Source organism: Echeneis naucrates, chromosome 15 (genome assembly GCF_900963305.1).
Source record: "Echeneis naucrates chromosome 15, fEcheNa1.1, whole genome shotgun sequence".
NCBI classification, from domain to species: Eukaryota; Metazoa; Chordata; class Actinopteri; order Carangiformes; family Echeneidae; genus Echeneis; species Echeneis naucrates.
This window is the reverse complement of record NC_042525.1, coordinates 21765326-21786887: the sequence shown is the minus strand read 5'-3', so window position 1 is coordinate 21786887 and position 21562 is coordinate 21765326. Positions and strand designations below refer to the sequence as shown.

Here is a 21562-nt window from a genome sequence, read left to right as displayed (position 1 = left end):
ATATAATGTATGTTTTTTACATTTAGCAATTATTTTTACATATAATTGTACGTTATTTATAGTAATAAATTAATTTAAGCAACAAAAAATATGAGGAGCCTCTTGAGAGCCAAAAGAGTCATCTCTATTTAGTGAGCCGTGCCAAAAGAACCGATTCTCTAAACAGAGCCAGAATTCCCATGTGAGAATGTGTGAGAGAGAGAGAAGGAGAAAGTGGTGTGTGGAGTCAACATGTCAACATTTACCTTCCGTTTGGTGACGTTGTACAGGCATTTCCTATCAGCCACACACACACACATGCATCTATGTATGGAGGAGGAGGTGCTTGGTGTGTTCTCCTCCTATTAGTACTCTACGCTCTCTTTCTTCCTGTCAGTGCTGCTTGCTCACTCAGCTGCACAGCTTCTCTTTTTCCTGAGACCACTCTGTGATTTTTAGGTGGGCCTTCAGGTTTGAACTACTCTTGAAATATTGTCTTTGAAAAGAGCTGGAGTTTCCATTCTGACCTGTGCAGCTACACCGTACTGACCCAGGATGAGTAGCAATGACTTTGCGGCCAATTTACAGTCCAGGCTGCAGATGGCAAAGGAGATGAATGATGAGCAGAAACTGTACAGATACAAAGGGGTGTTGTACCCATACATCATGTGTCCTGAGGAACATTTAAAGGCTGTGGAAAACATCGTGGCCAGAGAGAGTGACATCATGCTTGTGGCTTATCCCAAATGTGGTAAGTGGTTATGCAATTACAAAACATTTTTATGAGTTGCTCAGCCACACAGAGAGAATCTTCAAATTAAAATACACTAAATAGCGATCAAGCTAGATCTTTTTAATTGTTTTTTGGTTGTATTATTATTATTCATAATAATAATTTTTTTTTTTGTGATGTTTGAAGGCCACATGTCTTCAGGATGTTGTGACTTTCTGTTGAAAATTACCAGATGCAAGTTCTGGGGCCTCATGCATAAGAGGACACTGGTCAGAACTTTTGTTCAGATTTTTTTGTGGAAACATCACAGAGGTCAGAACTAAAGTTGGGATGACACTGGTTTCTGTTTTGCTTGAATACTCATCATTTGTTGAATATGAAGGACCTGCTGAGTAAGATCTATTTTCCTTATGAAAAGCTTGTATGGCCAAATGTGTTAAAAGAAACAGAAAAGATGAATGCATCTAAATGTTCATCAGCTATAATAGCAACACACAAATAAGAGGCATTTTACAGCTGTGAAAAGTTTTGATTGCAGCTGTTAATCTTTTGTCAGAAATTTGCCAAGGTAAGCTGCCTAAATCTTGTTTTCACGTGACAAAGCAATCTAATACAGAGGCGTGATTGCATTTGTCTAACTGGCTGATATGTTGACCTGTCAACATGACAATGCAGAAGTTGAATCTGGTGAATCTTGTTTGCCAGATGACCATGTTGTGGTTGCTTAAGAACAGACTGGATCTATTAAAACGAATGACATCTTAGATGCAAGTTTAGTAAAGTTCCTTAAAAGTCAAAGGTGTGGGCAGCCATAAGCTGTTTGTTTAGTAAATGAAGGAAGCTATTCCCTGCTTATTTTTTATTTGGGTGTTGTATTGGGTGTTGTGTCATAATTCAGTGCTGATATAGGAGTCAGTCGCTCCCATTCTGTTGCTCGATTGCTCAGTGAGCAGACTTTTGAGCCTGTGTGGGAAGCCGTGTGCTATCTTACAAAAAGAGAGGCAGTTATTTTGCATACAATATAATCTAATCCTGCTAGCACCACATTCAAGGTCCCATGTTATACCTTTCCCGTGTTTTACTTTACTTACTATAAATTTATGGTTTTAAGAACCAAAATTGATGCCAATCTAGTTTCACATCTCTTGTTGGTGAGGGCTCAGCAAGAAGGCACAAGGGCCGGAAGACACTGGCACAGTGAAACATGGAAAGTAGGATGGATTTTCAAAGAAGGGGGGAACTTTAATCTTTAATGACAATCTTCACCTCAAAAGGTCCAATGTAGCAAGGTAGCAATTTACAGGATTCCACCTGGAGGGGCAGGTCACGGGATGAAACCACACCTTCTCTCAGGCTTGGTAGGCAGGTGCAGGAGTTTGATGACAGCTGATGACAGCTGATGTCAGCGAAGGGTTGATTCCAGGCAGTAGACCGGAGAGCTGACCGAACCTCCGTCCGGACCAGACAACACCATCAAAGGTTGGCCTGAACAGATGGCCTAACCCTAACCCTAAACACTTCTTCCTCCTGGACTGGGAACCGGGCATCCCTCTCACTGAGCAGGTGAGAGGATTGTGGGCATACTCAGTCCAGCAGATATTCAGATATCTGAAGGCTAGGGTGCGGTGGAAACTGCGATGGCTTGTTAATTTCGACGCATTTCCCATTTCCATTTCTTGACTTTCACGTATAACTTGTTCTGCAGTAACCACCATAGCACCAACCTGCCATGCTGAACATGTTGGATGAAATGCTGTACCAGAAAGAGGAAATGATGGAGGTACTTTTCCAATGCTTCCCTCTCTGGGCGTGACAGGTTGTACAGAAAGCTAGCAGGCAAAGGGGCACCAGTTAACAGTTTGATTGCACAATCAAAGGGTCTGTGAGGGGGCAAAGATAATGCTCGCTGTTTGCTTTACACTTCCAAGGTCATGAAAGGTTAATGGAACAGAGAGGTTAGAAAGCTGAGCAAGAGCAATGGAAGACCCCCAAAAAGTGTGAATGGCAAAACACACTCCAATTAATAATGGTACCAGCAGACCTGTTGATGTGAAGGTTATGGACTTTAAACCAGGTGAGCCCTAAAACTAAAGGAACCCTTGGGGAGGGAACAAACCATCTGATGGACTCATGTAGTTTAGAAATGGATGTATGGCTCGTCAAGACCCTCTCTGTCTGATGAGCCTTAACTTTTTGGGCACACTGGAAAGAAGGGCAGGAAGCAAGGAAATGGCCAGCCTTGCCACAATAGACACACAACCCAGCCATCATCCTGTGATGGCCCTCTACTGGAATGAGGCAGGCTCTATTCTATCTATCTATATTCCCTGCACTGCTGCCTCATTCCACTTAGAGTCGGCAGAAACGGTATAAAGGAATCACCCGAATAATCTTCCACATCATTTCCCTGCAGAAGATTCAACGGCGATCGACTGTACCTTCCTCATAATTGGGATGTTCACACTTTCTTCATCCTCTTAATGAAGTCAGCACATGACCAAGTATGTACTGGCTGATTAGAGTTGATGGCCTCTGCCCAGGTTAACACTCTTCCTCTTAGTAACCCCAAAACAAATTGTACCTTAGCTTGATCTGTAGAGAATGTCTGGGGCTGTTGTTGGAATACCATAGCGCATTGGCGAAGAAATCCCTGGCACTTATCCAGCTGTCTGGAAAATGGCTCAGGTCACATAAGAATCCCTGGGCAGGCTGAGGCCGAGGAAACGGAACCGTGGAAACTGGAGCAAAGGGAGTGAGCAAACCCAGACAGACCCAGAAGCAGACAGAATCAATGAAGGGAGTGTCTTCAGGGGAAAAGCGATGGGGGCGGGCGAGGGCGAGTGGGTGTTGATCTGAAGTGGGGTCAGTGCTGGAGTCTGGCTGGCATTGAGGTGGTGGGGAGGCTGGAGATAGGAGCTGGGACAGGCAGAGTCAATACCAGGAGATCAGTCTGGAAAAGACTGCTGGAGAGCAATGCATCTGGCTATGAGTGGACGGAGAGCCAGGTCGTTGTACTGCAGGCTGATGAGATGATGAGAACCAGATGAGGAGCCAGGCTGGAAACTACCTGCCCTTGGGCCTGGAGGGGTCAGGCAGCAGTGCCCAACATGAACAAATTGTCTCTAAAATCAGCAACTAATGTCTTCCAGATATTCAGGAGAAAAAAAGCTCAGAGTATTCAAAGTTTGGTGTGGATGAAGTTTATTCAAAATACAGCAAGTTTCTGAACAAGCAGCTGAGTGGTTCGAACCCGTGGTCAGAATACACATTGACTAACTGTCAAACACCTGCTTAAATTCATGTGTCCCCAAGGCCCCTCCTGTCTTCTCTGAGACCACAGTTTGAGCTGGTCTGCCACCATTACGTAATCTTTTCATGAGTTTGGAAGTTTCCACAATCTAATGTGGCATAAGTGGTTTACCGTGGGTTTTTTAAAAATCATCTGGCTATAGTTGGCATTTCTGTCATCAGGTCGGTTTTGCCTTTTTGTGGCCATTTGCCTCAGTCAGTGTCCCTGTTGCAAGTCTCAGCGCATTATACTGATAAGATTTTGGCCACTTGGCACATTCAGGTATCTGCTAGCTTGGCAAAGTCATTATTCAGATATGGTACCAGTTCTCATACTCATTATACAGATATGGGTGGTAGGCCTCCTCGAACCTGCCAGTTAGCACCAGAATATTTTCTCTTGTGTAAAGATAAAATATGTTAGTCGTGCTTACATACTACAAAATATACTTAGACTATCTAAATCAAAAATTCCCTCAACAAGACCACGCCTAAACGACACCCATGCATACACTCAGGACAGGGAGAACAAACAAGGAAGCCTACAGCCATGGCCGGGGCCGTGACACTTTTCACCTTTAAAAATTTCCCTTAGTGGATGAAGATTCAAAATGTTTTGATTTATTATCCACCTTACTTAAGTAATAAAGTTCATTATCAAAATTAAGTTTGATTCAAGTTGTTCAAGTGCCTCCAATAGTAATGTGACAGTCAAACAAGTCACTTACATCATATCAAAAGGAATGTTTTCATATTAACAAAGCTTTAAAATCTACACAACCCACTACTACAGAAACAAATCATCTGCTGTCATGAAAATGTGTACATCAGCTGCACGGAAATAATTAAACTCAAAAACACAATGTGCTTTATTGTGTGTGTGTGTGTGATGTGATTAATCTGACACATGTGTTATTAACAGTTAGAACACAAAGAGCCTAGGCTAGCATCAGGAAACAGCTAATGCAGCGTTGCCAGAGTTAAAAAAAACTATAAAGAGCCGTATAAATGTCTCTAAAACCGAAGTGGAAATAAGATTTTTGCTCTTGGATGCAGGGACTATTTTTTGTTGGCCAACAGCTGGTGCACTAATTGAGAACCTACATTTCAGCTGTAGACACTGAAGAGAAACTGGGCAGATGGATACACTGTACAAAATGTAAAATAGCTCCAACACACCTTAAATTCAAACATTTGAGCATATCTTGAATTATTTCTTTGGTAAATCACCATCTCACAAGTTTTGCTCATGTGCTACACAGTTCAGACCACAGTGTAACTCTGAATGCAAAATTTTACGTGGTTAAATGTCCTCCATGTTTTTTTTTGTAATTTCCACCTCAGCAGATGAGCACAGACCACAGTCAGCACTGCCAACAAACATTTACACGCAACAAGAAAGAAAAATGGACCAGTCATACCCACCAATGTTCAGATGGATTTCCTTCTGCTCAGGCCACTACTGGTTTAAATTTTTTTGCATGGAGATAAAAACCTGTTACACTCAGTGTGCTTTTTGTGTTGTGGCAGTGCCGCCCAGAGAGGGGACTAATTCAAACCCCCCCTTTCTTGTTGGTGCATTCAAGGAGATTCAGACATCCATAATGTAAGATTAAGCAACTAAAACGCATGACAGTCTTAGTGGAAATGACCAAGCTTGCAATGTCTCCTCTTGTGGTCTTAAGAATAATTGTCAATGCTATAGTGAAAATGACAAATCCAGTGCATCGTAATGTTGATTGTGATTGGTGCAGATTTTAATGAACTAAATGTGCCACAAAAAGATAAATGTGTGAGCATTACTTTAATGAATGTATTTATATTTATATTTAAATAAACTTCTCTTTCTTTCAACATAGACTGACATCCACTGATCATTTAAAAATCTCAGCAACAAAGCAAATAATTCAATGAATTCTACAAAGATTGATTTCTCTAGGTGCCATGTACACACAGACGGCATAGGAATATTTTAACTCCTTGATTTCTTCAATGAAATATTGGTGTTGAAAGAAGGAAATCAGCACCTCTCCTCCCTCACTGACCGATCTCAAAACTGTCAGGAATCATCAGTCCTTCTCTAATTTAAATTTTCACCTGAGTGAATGTGGAGATCGATATATTGATGTCAGAGAATCTTCCTGTTTGCATCACAGCGCGCTGACAACGGATGAAGAGCACAACATTCCTGCTGTCACCACGATGCATTCAAGGAATGTGATGAGGGAAGTGTTTAGTTTTTGAAAAGGCTTTTGCACGGTAACTAGCAGGCAAAGAGTCAGCATGAAGAAAGACGAGTTAATCACCTTTTGGAGGAATGCTACACTACACACGCCCATCCCGCATTACCAATGCTTGTACAGGCCTATTTGGAATGGGGCCCATGTGGGATAACAGAGCTATTTATCTGAGACTGCACATACCCTCCCTCACTTGAGCCAGTGGAAGGACTTCTTTTGCCATTACTGGCAGTTTAATCAGCTTTACACGGTAGACTGCTGATGATAATGACTCCATGACATCTCGCTGATGTATGAGTGTGATAGAGGAGAACTACCCTAGCCTTCACCCCAACACTCTCATGTTTATGGTTTTCTGCGGTTACTGGAAATAATGCCATTTTTACATCACAGCCACCCCAGAGAGGTGCCCAGGTGGTACTGTCAGGGATTCTATGTGAAAATAGTACTAATCCATCTGAATAAGTGCAGTCTCTGATTGGACTCTGTGTGCAAAAATTTGTAGCACCCACTACAAAAGTATAACATTTTTTGGGTGCTTTGGGTCACTTTAGGAAAAGGCGTCAAATTTCAGGCCAAAAGAATGATTTTTAGGGTATTTTTCCTGCTGTCAAATGTCAAAAGGAGTCTGTAAAGGTTAAGCTCAGCAGCACAGGGAGTCAAGTGGTTACCACACATGCCACTTTACTGCAGCATCCTGGTTGGACTTCAACCACGGCACCAATGCTGCATGTTATTCCCCTCTCTCTTCCTCTCCTGGTAGCCTCTCTGACACTTATTGGCTGAATAATGGCATTAAAAACCCCAAAAATGAAACAAAATAAAGAAAACACCCTTAACCCCTTGATTTATGGGATTTTCTCATTTGCATGATTTTTCTGCAAGCTGTGACACAAACACATTTTCTTTGTATATAGTATCTACTTGTTACACTGTCTGCTGCAAATTTACCGTAATTTCTGGAGTATAGAGCGCTAAATTCAGAGAGAAAAACTGTTTTGTACAAATATGGGCCACTCTTGTTTAGAAGCCGCAGGTGTTGGAAATATGGGAGGAAATGGCATAGGGCAGGAATTACTTAACTTGAAATCATATGAGTTGCTTCATGTGTTTTCCGTGATAAGGGTGTGTGCATGAAGCACAAAACAAATGACTGATCTGAAGAATTTAGTGTGGGTGTGTTTAATTTAATTCAAACAATTTCATTGGTCCACTGTGACCTATTGGGTAATTTCATTGGTCTGATGTGATGCTAACTGTATTGGCGGCATGAAGCTCGTTACCCTTAAAAATCCATAAATTAGCTGCAGGGTTCAAAGTGTGTGAAAAAAAGTAGCACTTTATAATCCTGAAATGACAGTATGTTGTTATTTGTGTGTATGCAGGTTTCAACTGGATGGTGGGGGTGGTGAGGAAGATCATTGCAGAGGCCACAGGGACAAAAACTGAGGCCAAGATGCCACCGCTTATTGAATTTTTTGGACCAGAGGTCTTAAAGGTACTTATTGGGGGGGTACAATGAGCTGAAACTGACATTTCTCTTTTCTTTCTTTACTCTCCTGGTATATTCCCCTCGATGGGATTAATGAAGGAGCAGCTTATCTTGTTTTACGTCGAGCTGAGGTTTGTGTACTCTGCCTCCATCCCTTCACAGTAGTGTTGAAGGGAGTTTGTTAGTGGTGCTCCCAACACTTTCCCAAACATCTTGGGAACTAAACTATATGCTGGATTATCCACGGTTTTCACTGCCACTAAAATCCCAAGGATCTGGGTGTAACTTTATTTCTAGCTTTTGTTCCAACCTGAACATTGACATACAGTAGGCCTTTTCTTCCACTCGCTGTGAATATCACATTGTGATATGCCTGTGTTTTGTTGACCCATCCATTTACCCTTACCTCCACCTGACATTTGTCGTTCTACAAACTGCATCACTACATCACCAGTTTTTTCTCCTGTCATCATCACTATGACTACTAGATGTTACCTAGCAACAAAACCCAACTGTGACAGAATGAAAACCAGCTGACATCTTGTTGTATATATGATGACTATAAGCTGCTTCATCACATGCGCTCACTTCTCAAACCAACATGTTATTATTTGCAATAGACATTTATCGGATCGACTTTCTTAAAAATGCCATGATTGCACTGCGTGACGTCTCATTGCATTCAGAATGTGGTCGAGTACCACAGAACAATTTTAGATTGCACTGATTATCCTTTGATTAATCTTTTAAGACATATAGACAACAGGTAAGGACACACCTGATGCACAAAATGGAACCCTTTTGATCAAATCCACAGGAGCCTAAAAGTGAAAAGTCCCACGGCTGTATGTATTCATATTCAGACTGTTACAGGCTTTTTTAATTTACAACAACAAACACTGTGGACACACACTGTCCTGGTCAGATCAGAGAAGCCAGTCATTGACTGGGTAGCGCTGAAGATATTTTATTACAATTCAATTTATAATGGATTTATGACATATCTCTGATCAGTATACAGTAAGCTTAAAGGAAACACTGTCTGCTGCTTGTGAACCTGAAAAAACAATAGGTGCTAGATTTGACTTTCATCATCAAAGATTGTCGTCTGTCTAACATTACTATTCATGTTTTCCACAAAACCATCTTTGACCAGTAGAACCTGTCCAGTCTAGACCTCTGGTTTGTGTCAGTTGTGTCAGATGATGCAAAAAGTTTGTAAAAGTTTGAACTTCTCACTTTTCAACAGCCTCAAACTTTTTGCTTTGCTACCTGCAGAAATCATAAAAAAAAACACAAATATGTCTTAATCCCTTCTGTATTCAAATGATCAGAGTCTTAAAATGATCTCTTAAAAGAGAAAGAGCACAGCAGCACAGAATTCATTAGTCATACATTTACAATATACTTTTTTTTAGAGGTGCTTATTTTAACTTCTCCTGTGTTTTATTTTAAGGGTTGAGCTCTGTAAGAAGATATATTTGTAGTTTTAAGAACCAAAAACCCTCTCAGTGTGGTTTTACATCTCTCAGGCTTGCTCTGGAGGTACCAGAGAAAAGTCACCTGTGTGGGTCTTTGACATTGTCCCTTCTGTTTGTATTCATTTTCATGGAGAAATGATCCCACTGACCGGCCAGAGGCATATTTACAACTACCTGATCATCATCTAACCTAACCTAAGCTTTAAAGTAGCCTTTTAGAACCCAAAGTTTCAAATCTGCCCCACTTTATGAGGTTATGGTAACAGAAGCAGTGCTTGTGTGACGGCAGAAAGGGACGGTCCTTCCGAGTGAGTGTGACTGATCGCATGTCCTCTCTGCCGGCGACTCACAAAAGCAGCTCCGTTCAGTGTCGTCACAAAAATTAATGTGGAATCGGTGTGTACTTTTGCTAACTGTACACTGTAGTTTTCTCCGGCCCCCTCCCCAATCGGACCAGTGATGACACGTACATCTGCATGTTGTCATTTAACCGCTGGCTGTCGAGGTGGTGTCCCGAAAACAACGTGGGCTACATAGATAACTGGAAGTCTTTCTGGGGGAGACCTGGTCTGATTAGGAGAGATGGTGTCCATCCCACCGTGGACGGGGCCGCTCTCATTTCTAGAAATATGGCCGATTTTATTAGAAATCCAAAACCCTGACAATCCTGAGTCGAGACCAGGAGGCAGAGCCGCAGTTTAACACGCTCCTCTGCGCCTCAGTCAGAGCGGTCACCTCTAGTTTTTAGTTATTAAAATTAAATTTAGGAAAAAAAATAGATCCCCTCAGCTCTCAGCAGTGATGATTTTATGGACTTTGTTTACAGATAAAATTCTCACAATCAGAAAAAGAATCCATAAGCTCTTACCTACATTAGACAATAATCTGCTACTGAATCTACTGCAACGCCTCTTTTACATCTGGAGTCATTCTCACCTCTGAATCTCTCAGCTAGCTTCTATAGTTTCATCATCCAGACCATCCACCTGTCTATTAGACCCAGTACCAACTAGCCTCTTTAAAGAGATTTTAGAGATTTAAAAGAAATTAAGCCGTTCATCTTGTATCTGATTAATTTGACCTAATTTGACCTTTGGGTTATGTACCTCAGACTCTTAAGACTGCAGTCATCAAACTCAGACTTAAAAAGCTGAATCTTGATCCAGATATGTTGGTCAATTATAGACCCATAGACCCATTCATTTCTAAAATCATTGAGAAAGCAGGAGCAAACCAATTACACAACCATCTGGATGGGAAAAGTCTGCTTGAACAGTTTTAATCAGGATTTAGAGCCCATCATAGCACAGAAACAGCGCTGGTTAAAGTCTCCAATAACATTCTAATGGCCTCAGACAATGGATCAGCCTCCATACTTCTCCTTCTAGATCTTAGTGCTGCATTCGACACCATAGATCATAATATTTTACTACAGAGACTGGAACATGAAATTGGAATTAAAGGAACTGCACTAAGGTGGTTCAAATCCTTAGTCGCACAGGGTTCGGTACTTGGGCCAATCCTCTTTATCTGCTTCCTTTAGGCAACATTATCAGGAAACACAGCATCAACTTCCACTGCTATGCAGACGACACTCAGTTGTATTTCAATCAATTCAATTAATGAAGCCAAATTAAGTCACTCAGATAGTCAGACTGCAGACATGTCTTGAAGAAATAAAAGTCTGGATGACCCAACATTTTTTACTTCTCAAGTCTGAAGTTATTGTACTTGGCCCTAAGAACCTCAGAGATATACTATCTAATCATCTAATCAGTCTGGACAGCATCACTTTGGCTTCCAGCTCCACTGTAAGAAACCTTGGAGTAATTTTTGACCAGGACATGTCCTTTGTCCCTCACATAAAACTGCTTAGTCAGGCAGCTTTCTTCCACCTGAGAAGCATTAGGAAAATCAGAAACATCCTCTCTCAGGATGATGCAGAAAAACTAGTCCATGCATTTGTAACTTCTAGGCTGGACTACTGTAACTCATTACTATCTGGATGTCCAAACAAATCTCTGAAAGGCCTTCAGTTAATTCAGAACTCTACTGCATGAATATTAACAGGAACTAGGAAAAGAGATCATATCTTTCCTGTTAGATGCTCTTCATTGGCTGCCAGTAAAATATAGAGTAGAATTTAAAATCCTTCTGTTAACATATAAAGCTTTTAATAGCCAAGCTCCATCATATCTCAGAGAGCTCATAGTTCCTTACTGTCCTAGCAGGCCACTCCGCTCTCTAGATGGAGGTTTACTTGTGGTTCCTAGAGTTTCCAAGAGTAAATCTGGAGGCAGATCTTTCAGTTATCAGGCTCCTCTTCTATGGAACCAACTCCAGTATCGGTCCGGGGGGCGGACTCTTTAGCAATTTTCAAGACCAGACTTAAAACTTTCCTGTATGACAGAGCTTATAGTTAAAAAGTTAAAGTCATTCATGATATTTTCAATAAAAAAGCAGAATAGGCTTCAATAGGTTCAGTCTCAAAACGTGATTTTATGAGTTAGGGGAAAAGACTGGCAGACTTTTGGCCAGGAAGTTAAAAGAGCAGAGTTCTGCACATGTAATACCAGCAATAAGAGCAGGAGGGTCTCTTGTAACATCTTCTCAAGGTATTAATGATGTTTTTGAAGAATTCTATGAGAACCTGTATAGATCATCTGGTACTGTAAATGAGAGCAGAGATTTTTTTCTCAAACATAAATCTTCCAAATTTATCTTTTGATCAGTTGGCGCTTCTTGATGAACAAGGAACACAGGAACACACAGGAAAATTACCAGGTACAGACGGGTTTCCTGTAGATTATATATTGATATAATTACTCCGACACTGGCTTTTCAAAGTGGCTCACTTCCACCATTTCTCAGTGAAGCACTCATTTCTCTGATTCCTAAGAAGGGAAGGGATCATACAGATCCTGCAAACTTTAGGCCAATCAGTCTGATTAACATAGACAATATTGGCAAGAAGATATAGGCTAAGGTGCTGACCCTAAGACTTGAGAAGATCTTACCACACATTATAAATCTAGATCAAGTAGTATTTATAAAGGGCAGGTCCTCCGCAGATAATTTGAGAAGAGTTGTACACTTAATGTGGTGAAAGGGCTCCAGCATATCACCTGTAGCACCTGTCTCACTTGACGCTGAGAAGGCCTTTGATAGGGTCGAGTGGGGTTTTTACACTCAGCCCTATCAAGATTTGGTTTTGGCTCTGGTTTTGCAAAGTGGATAAAAATAATATACAACAAACCTAAGGCGTCGGTTTTGACAAATGGTCTCTCCTCGCCTCTGTTTGATCTTTCTAGAGGAACGCGACAGGATTGCCCCGTCGCCTCTCTTGTTTACAATTGTGCTGGAGCCCTTTGCAGTGGCCATAAGAGCAAACCCTGCCATTAAAGGAGTGGACAGTGGTGGGAGTGAACATAAATTACTGATTTATGTGGATGATTTTCTTTTCCTGACAAGTGATCCCCAAAACTCTTTACCTGCGCTAATGGACACAATAGATTAGATATGGCTGTCGAATAAGTCGGACTAAATCAGAGGCAATGCCTATATCTGCACTGTCACGCACATATAATAAAACAATACACTTTTAGATGGACTCCCAAAGGCATTAACCTCAGAGCTTAGTGAAATGATGGCACTTAATTTTGAACCTCTCCTTCAAAACATTAAAACAAACTTGGGCAAATGGGAAAAGTTAAACCTAAGTCTGTGGGGGAAGATAAACAGCATTAAAATGGTAATAACGCCTCAATTTAATAATATAGCTATGATGTTGCCCCTCAGTAAGCCTGATCACATTTTTAAACAATATGAGAGTGTAATTAGAGAATTTCTATGGACAGGGAGGAAGCCCAGATTCAAATGGGGTAAGATGTGTGCGCCCAAAAAGAAGGATGGCTTAGTCTCCCAGATGTTCGGCTAAAGTTTGTCATTTGAGATGGCTAAGATATTCAATCACTGGAGGGGAGCAATATCTGGTTTAGTGTGGGCTAATATAGAGAAGAATCTGGCAGCACCATTTCATCCAATAAATGTACTATCCCAATGCTGTCACCTAACCCTAACCCTAAAGAGAAGGACATAAGCCCGGTCATTCAGCATTCTCAAGACGTTTGGGCAAAGGTTCACAAGTTGCACAAGATTTCCCACCACAAACAACCTTATGCCTCACTCTGGCTCAACCCAGAGGTGAAGACAGGGAGCAGACAGTGTTCTGGAAAGGGTGGCTAAACAAGGGCATAAATACAGTAAGCAATCTCTATAAGGAGGGGACATTCATGTCATTTAATGAATTTGTCCAACATTATGAGTTACAGGAAAAAGGAGACTTCTGGAAATACTTGCAAATTAGACACTGTATAACTAAAAGGTTTCAATCAGAGAGAATAGCTAATCCAATTGTTGACTATCTAGATAACCCTCTTAATCACAAGGCATCAGCATTTTATAAAGACTCAATTTATTTAATCAGTAACTTAAGAATAATCTGGCAGAGAGACCTTAATTGTGAAATTAGTAAAGGTACCTGGAGTCATTTCATAGCACTAAATGGCAAATATGTCAGAGAAGTGAGAGGATGATTTGTTCTATATAAAATCCTGCACTGGTATTATTGGACGCTTTTATTGGGCTAATAAATAATAGCTCATGTTGGAAATGCTCCATGGTTGAACCATGCTGAAATTTCTGGAGACATGGGTGGGAGTAGCCACTGGAAAATGCCCATATGCCCAACACTCCAAGAGTGGAAAATCCTAATGAGTGAGAATGCATCGTATGAGGTTTTGCTGGCTAGATTAAGGGGCAAAGGGAACTGGGAATGTGGTATTATTTCATGGATCATCTTACTTCTACCAAGGATTATCATTTTAATTTTTTTTTTCTTCCCCCTCTCCTCTCTCTGTGATCTTTTCTTATTTTCTTATTGTAATTTTTTTTGCCTGTTTGTCAAACTCCTTATGACAGGGACTACTAAAAGATGTGTTTTTCTGCTTCCTGGCCACTGTGAGCTTTTGTTTACTGTGTTTAAATAAAAATTTGAATTACAAAAAAAAGTTATAGTTCATCTACTCTTTAGCTATGCTGCTATATGCCTAGGCTGCTGGGGGAAGGACTGAGCAGCTCTCTCTCTCCCTCCCCCCTTACATGCACTGACAACAACCATGCTTCTCCTAAATCCCTGTCTTTCCCAGTTCAAAGGATGTGTACTGCATTTACTAACCATGTTTCTCCAAAGTCTCTGTCTCTCCCAGCTCTTCTCCTCTCCTCCTCCTGTCCTCATCCTGCAGGTGGTGAATCATCACTATCACATGTTCCTGCTGCCTGCTGCTCTCATATCTTCATAAACTCCATCCAGCATCATTTCTATGAACTTCATGCAGCATCATGTTCCTGCCTACACCTGTTTTGATTATCCCGGCTCTCATTCTCTCCCTACTCTACAACCCCCCCCACCCCTGCCTCTCTGCCTCCTCTCTGTCTCCGTCTCCCCCCGCTCTGTCTCTCTCAACCCAAACGGTCGAGGCAAATGGCCGCCCCCCCGAGCTTGGTTCTGCCCAAGGTTTCTGCCTCTTAAAGGAAGGGGGGGATCTGTTGGGTCTCTTTAAATAAATTTATAAAGAGTTTGGTCTAGACCTGCTCTATATGTAAAGTGCCTTGATGTAACTTTGTTATGATTTGGCGCTATACAAATAAATCTGATTTGATTTGATTTGATTTTGATTTAATCATTACTAACTAAATTAGCCAAGGTGTGGTTGCCAGCTAACCACCCACTCAAAGCCAGATACTGCAGCTCTGTATCCCATTTGAATAATATCTAAGAACCTTATTTTCATACTTTCAGTATGTATTTAACGCTGCAGTTATAAATGAATGTCTCTTCCTTCTTGTCCCCTTTTTCTAAACGTCTCCAACCACACCTATCCAAGTAAACTGCTCCATGGAATTTAGACATGGTCATGGCCAAAACTCAAACAGGGAGCTATTGGATCAGGGAAGTGTGTTCATGGATGTGTCAACAGTTTGCCATGCTCTCAGTCATTATATATTGAACTTTGCACTTTGAAAACTCAGAGAACCCATGTGGCAAAGATAAAGGGATAGTCTGCATGTTCATGTGTGGTTATGGCTACAGAAACGCTGGTTAAAGCTAAGAAGATACCAGTTTAATGTTACAACATCAAATACATCAGCACCTTGACTTGTTTCAAATAACTAGAGTGAGTTAAAGCCGTGTGTCCTGTATGTTATTTATTTTCTCAGGTTGTGGATAAAGCTCCGTCTCCAAGATTTCTGGGGACTCACCTACACCCTGACAACATCCCCACATCCTTCTATGAAAAGAAAACTAAAGTAAGTCTCCAGTGTTTAGCAGTGTTAATTCAGTCAACAAGCTGATTCTCCTCATAGAACTGCTGTAACAAAAGTGTCCCAAATGGAAAGTAAAGTTTGTTTTGCTGACATGTAAAAGAAAAAACATAAATAATGCTTTATAATGTTATCCACAAATTGTATTGTCTACCTAACTTGTTACTTTTTCAACATATAAAATCTAGATGTCCTCGTAATTGCTGGAAACATTTTTTTTCTTCTGCTCTTATTTTATTGACTGGCTATTGTTTTCCCTAATTTCATTTTCCAAATGTGCTATGTGTTCTTTTTTTTTTTTTAAGGGTTTTCTACTTCTGTAGTCTTCCACATGGTTCCTCACTGATCCTCTGTTTATGTACAGTGCATAATAAATATGTCTTATGTATTGTAATGTGTTTTGTGCAGATGGTGGTGATCTTCAGGAATCCAAAAGACACTTTGGTTTCCTACTATCATTTCTGCAACAACAACCCAGTCCTCCCAATCCAATCCTGGGACTCCTTCTACTCCAGCTTCCTGAGTGGAGACGGTAGAGCAATGGACAAAAAAAATAAATAAATAATAACAATAATAACAATAATAATAATTAAAAAATTAATGGCTGATTCTTAGATCACTGAACCTGTCAAAATGGATCACATTTGATAGCTTTTATGGAATGATTCATATGTGTCCTGAGAACATAGAAACTAAGGTTGAATGAGGTAATTGACACAATGTGTCCCAAAAACAAAATGTCACAATAATTTGTCTTATTGGTCATATTGTGACACTGTATGGTTATTGCAGTACTTTTTAAATCTCTCATTTGGCAGTTCTCTTCAACATGAAGATTCATAAATGTATTTATTCATCTTTTTCAGCTTATCTGGAGCCAATCCCAGCTCATATTAACCTAACCCTAACCCTAACCCCGGGCAGGCCGCCAGTCCATTGCAGGGTCACAACATGAAGATGTAAACGTTTAGAATGAAATGAATTTCTGATGTTCCATAAACGTCTTTTTATTAGCACATTAAAAACTCCAATGGTGTTGTCCCAGACAAGAAGACATGGTGTCAGACTGGTACAAAGATGTGGACCCAAATGCACAACAGAGACTCAGTAACAGTTCCCACAAAGACTTTAACTATGCGGGAAGTAATTGGCTCTTTATCCACAGACCTGACAGAAACTCAGTAACAGCATGGAATGAACATAGAGCAAAGCTAACAGTGATAGTAATTTTTGTTCATAGAGGTCAGTAGGCATTTTTTTTATCAATCTCTGAAGTTTCCTAAAACAGCTCCTCTGTATAGCTTTTATCCAAAACTAACATGAAATATTGCAATTGTTGGGAACTGTTGGGGATTTTTGGGGCTTTTTAAATAATTCAATACATGACATGTGTCCATGTGTCACTGTTTATTAAATCCATGGAAAACTTTTTTGACCCCCACCATAGAGCACCAACTCCTTTTTTGCAACACCACTAGATTTATGGTCCAACAAACAACAAATCCAGCCAAGTCAGCACTGGAGACACTTTAATCCAGCTGGGGTTTATGACTGATTCAGTCATGCTTACAGTATAACAGAGCATTAAGAAGACAGTAGAACTGGATAATCATAGTACTGATACTGATAATAAATAGCATAATATTTGTTTGCATTCTCTTTGTCAACTCTTTTGATATATGATCCTAAATAATTCAGTCCTGATATATTTGATGGCAATGAATAGCAGCGTTGAAGCTCTGTTGCTGAATAATGAGCTGGGGCAAGGACAGACTTTACCTCGTTTCTCCAGTTATGCTTCCCGCTGTGCTGCCCATTGGTTATGGTTATGGGTACAATCAGGTTCAAGTTATGAAGCGGTATTCATCAGAACATTTGTTAAGTTAGAGTAGCTGATATTTCAATAAAAAGGGTTCAAAATCCACTTGAACGTGCTATCAGCTATCACCCACTTGTCACTAGAAGAGGCCATGTGTAGAAACTTAATTCAAAATTAATATTAGTAATAATAAAAACAAGAGAAAAAGTTATATTATATCAAACACATCATTTGTCTTCTGACTGCTTCCTAATGAAAATCCTCTTTTAAACGGCAGCAGTAGAAAATGTGACCTTGGTGTTAGCAGTCTGTCTTCACTGAGATGAATCAAACTGATACAGATCACTGACAGTCATATGAAGGTGGTGGAGTAGAAAGTCAAGAGGAAAAGAGTCATATCAATTCAAATCAAAGTTCATTTATAGAACACCAATTCCTAACAGAAGTGGTCAAGTACAAAGCAGTGTATAGTTCAACATGTAGCTTTAGCCTTTACTCACTCCTACAATCTGTAAACCGTTATCAGACTTTGGTCAGAGGTTATAGAGCTGTAAAGACATTCACATCATACCATCAACAACCCAGAAAGTATGTGTGTGTGAGAATGCAAATATCCAGATACAGTGATAGAACTTTTGATAGTCTGACCCACTGTAAAGAAACATTGAAACATCTTGCAGTGAGCACATCGCCTGTTACCCACTTTGTTTGATCAAATGTTTAGATTACCTTTGTATATAGCAAGATATCAGAGCTAACATGGTAGAAAAGAGTTGTCAATACTTAATTCACCCACAATCATTTGTTTTCAACAGCATCACAGTGTTTTTAGTGTATTTTGGAATACTTGTACCTTTTCAAAAGTTACTGACAGCTGATATTTTTTTTACTGTTTGACCTTTTGCTCAGTTTTAGTCACAATAGACCTTTTTTGCTTTCGCTGGGTAAACTTGTTTGTTGATTGGTTGCTGTCATCTGTGTGTTTGTGTGTATCAGTTTCTTGGGGTTCATACTTTGACCACGCCCTGGCCTGGGAGAAGAGGATTGATGACCCTAACATCATGATTGTCACCTATGAGGACCTAAAGGAGGTGTCTACACACTGATATTTAGCTTTTATTGCAAGTGAAGTGATTACTTAAAAATATGGGGAAAAAATATAGAATTACACAAACACACACAATTACATTACAATTTAAATGTTTGCATTTACCCTCTTGAGAATTTGAATTAGTGACCCAAATTTAAATGAGAAAGTATTTTTCTTTACACAAATAATGCATCAAGGCTGTGAAATTTTTGCCTACGCTCAAGAAAATAAGTCACTTCATCATATCACTTCTATAAATTGATAATTTCATGTGTGCTTTCTAATAGTTTTTGCCAACTAAATAATTTCTTCCTTGGTTCATTTATTGAAAACCTCAGAACACGTGTTATTGTACAGACATACAACTAAAATCAAATGGCAATAAGAGCAGAATACGGGGCTGCTTTGAATAAAACATCCAAAGAGATTGAATCATATGCCAATGGACTTGGTTATATAGCCATGAAGATGTGTCACCTCTTATCCAAGAGGCTTCATCAATTCGTGCCTTTCTAATCCCTCACGAATTTATAACTAAGTCCAGCTGCACTCGATTACATTTTTTTAATAACTCTAACCTGGATGAATGAGAACATTCACAGACATGTTTGAATAAAACACTAAAGTGTGTGAACTGACAAGGAGACAAATAAATAATACAACTAGAACAGTTAAAAAATAAAAAGCAAAGATATTTGCCATTCATTGCAATAGAAATTTAACCCTAGAACTGTGGAGATTTTTGTTGAAGTGCATGTGTCACAGTAAGATTAAGATTATTTTATTTATCCCACGTATGGGAAATTCGTTGTTACAGCAGCAACCACAGGCATAGAAAAAATACAAGAATAGGAATTTTGAATAGAAGTACTAGAAAAAATAGAAGTTGCAATGATAATGATAAAGTGCCAGTCAAGCAGCGGAAGTAGACACTGTAATGTAGCTGTAGTTAGTCCAGAGTGCAGATTTTATTGGAGCGACAGAGGTGTTAAATAGGCTGATAGCTGCTGGAATGAATGACCTGCCGTAGCTAAAGGAGCTACTTAGTTCTCCCACGGTGTCATGAAGTGGATGGGAGGAGTTGTCCTCCTCTCACCCTCCTCTTCAATGGAGTCCAGAGAGCAGTCCAGGACAGATCTGGCTCTTCTGATCAGCTTACTGAGCCTCTTCCTGTCCCTCCCTGAAGTTCCACTGCTCCAGCAGACCACAGAATCGTAGGAAGTTGGTGTTGACCTGTACTAATACTTTAGGAAACATTGACTCATTCTCTAAATACCACAAATATCTAATTCTGTATTTTTTTTACATTTTGAGTGCAACCAACGACCAATATGGACAAATGAGTGATAGAGTGTTTCTGTATGTCACGGTTCCTATCTTGCAGGACCTCAGCAAGGGCATCCACCAAATCGCCACCTTTTTTGGTTTCAGCTTGACTGAGACTCAAATCCAGCAAATCGCTGAGGGGAGCACCTTCAATGCCATGAAGGAGAGCTCTGCCAACTCACATGGAAACATGGGAAACGTCATCTTCAGAAAAGGTTTATTACAGAGTTATTTTTCAAGGAACCTTTTGGTTTCATGCTTTATAAGTGTGAGTGGTCTGGAAAACAGAACATTTAACTGTGTTCTGCCTTTGTACCCGAGCAGGTGAGGTTGGGGACTGGAAGCAACATTTTACACCAGAACAGAGCCAAGAGATGGACAAGGCCTTCAATGAACACCTGGAAGGAACCAGGCTGGGAGCCAAACTCAACTATCAAAAGTACTGTCAGTAGGAACCGGGGTCAGAGGAGAGGGAGATGAGGAGGGAAATGAAGGAGGTGAGGGAAGAGGATTAAATAGAGGAAGAGCGAGGAAAGGCTTTTTTTTAGCCTGTAGCTGAGACAGACCCTAACTAGCCATGTAACCATGTGAGCCTGAACCGGTGGAGGAGGTTGTTGGACATACTGAAACTGACAGGCAACAGTATCTGCAGGGCTCAGCCCAGGACCAAAGGTCCCACTTAAGTCCAAGCAAAGATGTAAGAAGTGTGAGAAAGAAGAGAAAAGGTGCATTTTGTAGCCTTTTGTTGATGGAAAAGCAAAGCAATAGTTCGGCATTCCAGAAGGTCAGTGGCACTCTTATGCCCAGAAACAGTCTGACACACAGCTCTGAAAGTAAAAACAGCGTGGCTTTTTTAGGTTTAGTAACAGACAGTGATTTATGGTCAAACATAATCCATCCAATCAATCCACCTCAACTTCCTGACACCTTACTTTGTCATCCCACCTTTCCCTCCAAGACCTGTGAGAAGAAAAGTCTGTGGTTTTCAGGCTGTAGCTGAGACATGATAGTAGTGTTAGTCTTTTCATCTAACTCTTTCTCGGTCAGTGATTGTATTTCCAAAAGTGTCCAACACTTCATTCTAAGAGCTTGTACGTAGTCCAATTTGAAATGGCTTGAAATCTTCTTGGGATAAAATTACTAACAAAATGCTCACATGCAGATAAAAAAGAAAGACATTTCTTGAAGTCAATAAAACTGACATTTGTGAAGGATCATCTGGTCAGTTCGTGGAGACCATGCAGCCTAACCATGCTCTTCTAAAACATTTGTGCCCCCTTGTGGTTGTATGGTAAAATACAGGGGAAAGCAGTGGTGTAATAATCATTTAATAGAAATCCGGGCGAGGATTAATGATTGTTTTGTTGTTGTTGTTGTTTTTAAGTGGTTTTTTTTGTTGTTGTTTTTTGTTTTTTATCAAAGAATCACAGGGATTTTGTTTCCAGCCAAACCAGAGTGCAGTTTCAGTCAGCTGAAATCTCCAGTGTCAGATTGTTCCATCAGTACCTGAATGTTGGCCTTCAGTTTGTTTGATGCTGATTCTCTTTGAACTCACTCTGAACTTGACTGAAATCGGTTGTGAAGCTCTGAAATCACAACACTATCGTATCATGATGAAAATAAAACGCATTTCCAGGTGACTGATCGTTTGAGTCCATCTTTGTTAGGTGATGAAACTAACATTTTTGTGCTCAATAAAACCCTGAAATTGTCTTTGTTGTGCAGTTGTC

General features: G+C 40.2%; 1 protein-coding gene across 1 annotated transcript; it reads left to right on the top strand.

Moving 5' to 3' along the window:
* The first annotated feature begins 387 nt into the window (after window positions 1-387).
* sult6b1 (sulfotransferase family, cytosolic, 6b, member 1) lies at window positions 388-21545 on the top strand. Its single transcript, XM_029521219.1, has 7 exons — window positions 388-730; window positions 7626-7738; window positions 15493-15582; window positions 16006-16129; window positions 18413-18507; window positions 19891-20047; window positions 20157-21545. Exons 1-7 carry the CDS (start codon window positions 535-537, stop codon window positions 20282-20284), a joined length of 903 nt encoding a protein of 300 aa, XP_029377079.1. The 5' UTR covers window positions 388-534; the 3' UTR covers window positions 20285-21545.
* The last annotated feature ends 17 nt before the right edge of the window (window positions 21546-21562 follow it).

What these genes read in the sequence shown, in the direction of transcription:
- sult6b1 (XM_029521219.1), top strand. Translation starts at nt 535, where the DNA reads ATGAGTAGCAATGACTTTGCGGCCAATTTACAGTCCAGGCTGCAGATG. An exon ending in CAGCTTCCTGAGTGGAGACG is followed by an intron (nt 16,130 to 18,412) that starts GTAGAGCAATGG and finishes TGTGTGTATCAG; the next exon opens with TTTCTTGGGGTTCATACTTT. An exon ending in AAACGTCATCTTCAGAAAAG is followed by an intron (nt 20,048 to 20,156) that starts GTTTATTACAGA and finishes GTACCCGAGCAG; the next exon opens with GTGAGGTTGGGGACTGGAAG.